The 6,965-nt window shown below is 41.1% G+C and overlaps 1 protein-coding gene across 1 annotated transcript in view; it reads right to left on the bottom strand.

Moving 5' to 3' along the window:
* Positions 1–6,959, bottom strand: part of LOC106874779 (zinc finger protein 678) — an 8,977-nt gene extending 2,018 nt beyond the window's left edge. The window contains exons 1-2 of the mRNA XM_052977136.1: positions 6,095–6,959; positions 3,625–4,243 (exon numbers count right to left, since the gene is read on the bottom strand). Coding sequence (XP_052833096.1) covers positions 3,625–4,243; positions 6,095–6,751 — 1,276 coding nt within the window. The 5' untranslated portion in view covers positions 6,752–6,959. The remainder of the gene's footprint in view (positions 1–3,624; positions 4,244–6,094) is intronic.
* Between the last annotated feature and the right edge of the window lie 6 nt (positions 6,960–6,965).

The raw sequence follows: 6,965 nt of genomic DNA, 5'->3' as shown, positions 1-6,965 counted from the left end.
AAGAGAAAACGTACCAAATTGATTTAGTTCTTTTATCTTTTGCTTTTCATTTGTTTGTCATTAGACTGTGGCCATGCTGGGGCACCACCTTCAATCTTTAATCGAATGAATTAATGCCAGCACTTATTCTACCAGTTGCTTCTGCCCGACTGTTAAGCAATAGGAGCGATGAGGAAGGGGGGGGGACAAACAGACAGAAAGACACACACGCATATATATATCTATATATACATGATGGGCTTCTTTTAGTTTCCGTGTACTAAATCCATTCACAAGGCTTGGGTTGGCCTGAGGCTATAGTAGAAGATGCCATCTTTTGTTTTTGGTCTCAGAGTTGCATGTCTGCTAAAGAACAAAAAGCCATTCAGGATGGTGCCAACAGCAAGGCTGCCGTCCAATGACTCACACAAGTAAAAGATAGAAACATGCACATCATGATAAAACAGATAAATGGTCACGTTATCGTACAGGTGGTGTGTTATGCTCATGAGCAAAAGACTTCTTTTCACATTGCTCCAGTTCACTCATCTGCAAATGGATAAACCAGCAACAGAATAGCTTTCTGTTCAGAGGGAATGCTAGCCTGCCTGCACAACAGGGTGGGTAGCAGCATTCGAAAGCTTACAACAGTGCAAGAAAGCGCATTTTAACAAGCGGTGTATAACATCCAATACTGCAGTTGATACAGCAATATACAGGGTGCAGTGAATTTAGACTGTCGTCTAAATTACACAAAAATGAAAATAACACTGACATCTCATTTTAACAGATACATTTACCAAAATTACATAAAAATATCTTGAAATACTAAGGAGTAAATTATTCAATGAAATCGCCAGTAGATTTAACCACGGCCTCCAGACGACTTCAGAATCTCCTGCAATTCTTCTGGATTGTCTCCTTTAAGTTGGTGAATGTTGCCATAATCCTTACCTTCAGTTCATCTTAGGTGTTACAAGGAGTTCTGTTGGTCTCTTGCTCAACTGTGCCCCACACATAATAATCAAGAGGATTGCAGTGTGGGGAGTTAAGTGGCCAGATGTTAGGGGTGATGTGATCGCAAAAATTGTCTGACAGCCATGACTGGGTTCTCCTGCTTGTGTGACATAGTGCAGTCCTGTTGCCAGGCACAAGGGGCTATCTTTCGTTTTGATGTGACTGTCAACTGAAGCAGATGGTTTTGTTTACATCTAATCGGCCTTTTCCGTAAAGGAGGGGTGGGAAATGACTGGGGAAGACGATACGGTGAGCCTGCAGCCATCACCACTGACTCAAGCTGTTCTGAGAGAGGGATGGGAAAGCACCACTGACCGTTAGACACAAGGTCTTCTAGCAACCACCCTTTTGATCCAGGGCAGCACTACCTCCTCCAGGCACTTGATGTAGGCCTCAGTGTTGAGACTAAGGCCGTGTGGGGGAAATGAATGGAGGAATAACGTCATCACCATTAGTGATCACTCCAAACACCATGATGTTGACTGGATGTTTGATTTTCATCACTTTTGTCACAAGTCCTCAGATTGACAAAAACACTCCGAAATGTTCCGGCGCGAATGCCAACCGGTACAGCATGTCGTTCCCAAATTTCTTAGAGAGTGAATTGCGTCATGGTGCTGTTTTTCACACAGACGGTGACCAACTGACCCTATCATATTGTGCAGAAGACAAAATCAAAAACAAGGCGCATCAGCGAAATAAAAGAATATAAAATAGCGACAGTTTACCCATAGCACCCTGTAGATATATTCAAATTATACATACGGACACATTGTGTGATAAGGTAGTTAAAAACAATTATTACATTACCATCACTTGAAGCTCGATATATATTTCTTCCAGGGGACGTGACTAAGATAATGGCACATAGCTTCTCCAAAGACCTTCCGCTGCTCAGCTCTCTCTCTCTCTCTGCATTTGTTTGTTGATGGTTAAAATAGCTCTACAGCTTTTGTTGTTTGTTTGTTAACATTATATTCACAAATTAAAGTTAATTAGTGGCAAAGAATTAAACCAAAATCCCTTCCTTTGGCGTCAATTCCTAAGAGGTGGGACTGACTTCCGGTTGACCATGCGCATGACGTAAGTGCAAATTACATATAAACACTCACAGACACACACACGTATTAAAGCGCACGACGGCTTATACACACGCACACACAAACAGACACATGCTGTGGTGCAAGAACGGCCTACACACACGTATTTATTTCTGTCATTAGACGGTGGTCATGCTGGAACACCAGCTCGAAGGGTTTCTGTCGAACGAACCGACCCCAGTACTTATGTTTTTTTAAGATATTTATATTAAAAAGATATTTATTCTATCGTGTCTCTTTTTGCAGAAGCGCTAATTTCCGGGAACGCAAACAAACACCGGTTGTCAAGCAGTGTTTGGTCACAAACACCTACGCATAGCTATATTCTTTTATTTGCTTCAGTCATTTGACTGCGGCCATGCTGGGGCACCGTCTTTAGTCGAACAAATCGACCCTAGGACTTATTCTTTGTAAGCCTAGTAGTTATTCTATCGATCAATATTTCTGAACCGCTCAGTAAAGACACCCACCAACATCGGTTGTCAAGCGATGGTTGGGGGACAGACACAAACACACAAGTATATACATACACACACACACACAGATATATATATATATATATATATACACTCTTTTACTTGTTTCAGTCATTTGACCGTGGCCATGCTGGAGCACCGCCTTTAGTCGAGCAAATTGACTCCAGGACTTATTCTTTGTAAGCCTAGTACTTATTCTATCGGCCCCTTTTGCCGAACTGCTAAGTTACGGGGACGTAAACACACCACCATCGGTTATCAAGCGATGTTGAGGGGACAAACAGACACACAAACATATAGACACACATACATATATATATATATACATACATACAACGAGCTTCTTTCAGTTTCCGTCCACCAAATCCGCTCACAAGGCTTTGGTCGGCCCGAGGCTATAATAGAAGACACTTGCCCAAGGTGCCATGCAGTGGGACTGAACCCAGAACCATGTAGTTGGGCAGCAAGCTTCTTTATTTCTTTTAAATTGCCATAAAGGCATTACACAGAGGCAGATACTACAACACATGTGGGGGGCATATAACAATTAAAAATATAAAAATAAAATGATATAATGAATGACACATGAAAAACAAATTAAAATATGATAACATGAATGATATCTGAAAATGATATTATGAAGAGTGTGCTACTTGTCCCACACTGGAGTAACACTACTCGCCGCCTCTGGGTCCTAAGTCCTTTTTCTCCTTCAGTCAAATCCTTTTCCCTCTTTCTCCATCACTTAGTAACATCATTCTCTCCGCCATGCATTCGTAACCTTTTTCACCGTGGGGGTGGGGTCTTTTAAATTTTGTAGTGTCTGTTCTTTCTCTTTCTTTATTTTTTTCTTGTAGGGGAAATGGGGTGGGTGGGTCTGAGTGGTCTTGGGTAGGATGGAGTTGGACTAGGGTACCACATCTTTCTCCTGCTCTCTGTAACTTCCCATTCTTCCTCTCTTTTCTCTTCCATCTCCACAGCCATTATCCTCTGCAGTATGCTCTAATGTGGCCCTTTCAGCCACATTTAAAATGTGGTACTCTGCCCTCTACCCACACCCTCAGCACGATTTCCCTCCAACGTCACCGTCACTGCCGAGTTCTCCAGTTGACCCTCCTCCACCTGAATAATAAGATCAGGTGTCCTTCCTTTCCACCCTACTTCTTCCATTTCTGTGGCTTGGAGGACAAGGACAGCTGCCTCTTCTATATCCGGTGGAATTGCTTCTACCCTCACCTTGGAAGTCTTTCTTCCATGGTATGTGGGCAGAAGCACCACCACACTCGCCTCCTCTACTGTCCTAAATTGGACGACCATTGTCCCATATCTTCTTCCTTTGGTTATGTACATTATCTCCTTTGATTGTTCCTTCAGCACCTTTTCCACTTCTGCCTCCACCTGTTCTACCATTTTTCCTTTCAACAAGTACACCTTCATTTTCTTCTCCATCCTCTCCATAATTCCTTTGGGGAGTGACAGCTTCACGTCGACGCCCACCTTCTGAGCCATCTTCTCGTACTCCTTCAGACCAGCCAAGTCCAGCTCCCTTCGCTTCACCTCCGTGGCTTCAGCAAAACTCTTTGTCTTCAACACTCTGTCCATCTTTATGACCGCCCTTACCAGCTCCTCCTCTGACGACAACTCAGACCTGCCAAGGTCTGAGTACATCTTCTAAGCAACACAAAAAACTACGGCCGACTCTTACAAAATCCAGACAGCAAATAACCTGACGCATGCGCAGCAGCAAGCTTCTTACCACACTGCCCCTATGTACACATATCAGTAGCTGGTAGGTATATCGTATTTCAATTTGCAACCATAATATACTATTAAGAATATTAAGGGTTTGTAAGTCAGTATCATGTCCTACTTCAATGTTAGCAGTGCATTATTTCCCTTTTTAAGTTCATCTCCACTGATTATCACAAGGAAACAATGTTTTTGTTGCGTTAATAGCAGTTTCTATCTACCAAATTCACTCAAGGCTTTGGTAAGCTTGAGGCCAGAAAAAAAAAACACTTGCCCAAAGTGCTGTGCTGTGGGACTGAGCTTGAGACCACATGGTTAGCAACCAAGCTTCACAACCACACAGACGAAATATATAGATGCGTTATTGAGCAAGCTGAATTCAGATCTTGAGTTAGTTTTCTTCTGAAACCTCTAGATTTTATGCAATTCAACTCACTCTTTCTTCTAGAAATTTGGATACATCTCACATGGTGATATGGCGCCACAGTCTTAACATTAGACTCAAAATAACCATCTGATGCATACATATGGGGAAACTACATTTTAAAAAAGTGATGTTCTCATTATTCAATGGCAGTACATTTCTCAGCTGTTTATATGCAATGTCAGTGGAGGCACAATGGCCTATTGGTTAGGGCAGCAGACTCGCGGTCATAGGGTCGCAGTTTCGATTCCCAGACCGGGTGTTGTGAGTGTTTATTGAGCGAAAACACCTAAAGCTCCACGAGGCTCCAGCAGGGGATGGTGGCGAACCCTGCTGTACTCTTTCACCACAACTTTCTCTCACTCTTTCTTCCTGTTGTACCTGTATTTCAAAGGGTCAGCCTTGTCACACTGTGTCACGCTGAATATCCCCTGAGAACTACATTAAGGGTACACATGTCTGTCGATTGCTCAACCACTTGCACGTTAATTTCACAAGCAGGCTGTTCCGTTGATCAGATCAACTGGAACCCTCGACGTTGTAAGCGACGGACTGCCAACAACATATGCAATGTCAAATAAATAAATCATGTTTGTTCATCATTTTAACATCCATTTTTCTACACTTTGCATGGATCAGATGGAGTTTTGATGAAGATTCTCTACAGCAGAATGCCTTTCTTGTGGTCATTCCTCACTTGTTCCCAAGTAATATTTCCTCATGGCCAGACATTTGGAAATAAATAACACTGCTTGTGTAAGGGTAATATCGAGACAAGGGTACACACAAACACACACACATAGGAGATTCTTCCAGTTTCCATCTACCAAATCCACTCACAAGGCTTTGGTCAGGCTGAGACCAGAAAACAAAAAATCACTTGCCCAAAGTACTGTACAGTGGGACTGAACTTGAGACCACATGGTTAGCAAGCAAGCTTCACAACCACAGACTATACATTAGATGAACATATATAAATAATCTGAAAGAATGATTTATTAAAAATATCAGTTATAATTTATTGCATTAAAGTGGACATAGATATGGTTATACAGTGTCTGAAGATTGCTATATCTTCTTTGTGTAACAGATACACCGATGGTTATATAACATTAGATTTATGGAAAGATTTTTGACACTATGTGGTTAATCTTCTGTATGAATGCATACAGGTGTAGCTAAGTGGCTACTTTGAGAGAATACTTTACCATAGATAGGGTTACATTCATGATATTCACTTCTCTCTGAGTGGATTATTCAAGATATTGAATAATCATGTGGATTATTCAAGGTACTTCCCTTCAAAATATGATTCATCAAGTATTGATGAATACACTTGTGTCCAGTTAAGTTACAATAGATAATGATTTGCAGCAAGTATCACAGTGATATGGATTGTTTCCTGTATGAATGAGTTTGTGTCTGTTTAAGTGACTTGCTAAAGAGAATGATTTACCACAGATATCACATTTAAAAGGTTTGATTCCTGAATGGCTACGTTTATGTTTAGTTAAGGTACTTCCTTCAGAGAATGATTTACCACAGACATCACAGTGATATGGCTTCTCTCCTGTATGAATGTTCTTATGTGCAGTCAAGTGACTCTTTTGAAAAAATGATTTAGAGCAGACATCACAGTGAAATGGCTTCTCTCCTGAATGAAAGTACTTGTGTTCAGTTAAGTGACATTTTTGATAGAACGTTTTGCCACAGATATCACAAAGATATGGTTTTTCTCCTGTATGTGTACGTTTGTGAGTTGTCAAGCGACTTCTTTCAGAGAATGATTTATCACAGACATCACAGTGATATGGTTTCTCACCTGTATGTATGCGTTTGTGTCTAACTAAGAGATTATTTTCAGAAAAGATTTTACCGCAAATATCACAGCGATGTGGCTTTGCTACTTTGAGAGTTCGTTTGGGAGTCAAGATGTTACGTTTTCGAGAGGATAACTTTTCACAGATATCACTACTGTCTGTTGATTTCCCTGTCTCTTCTGCCATCTCTTGAGGAAAATAAACTCAATTCTTTCACTTTCTCACATAATTCGTTTTTAAATAATTTAATAATTTCTCCTCTATCACATCTATATATATATCATCATCATCATCATCATCGTTTAACGTCCGCTTTCCATGCTAGCATGGGTTGGACGATTTGACTGAGGACTGGTGAAACCGGATGGCAACACCAGGCTCCAATCTAATTTGGCAGAGT

This window comes from Octopus bimaculoides, chromosome 27 (genome assembly GCF_001194135.2).
Source record: "Octopus bimaculoides isolate UCB-OBI-ISO-001 chromosome 27, ASM119413v2, whole genome shotgun sequence".
Taxonomy (NCBI): Eukaryota; Metazoa; Mollusca; class Cephalopoda; order Octopoda; family Octopodidae; genus Octopus; species Octopus bimaculoides.
This window is presented reverse-complemented; position numbering and strand designations above follow the sequence as displayed.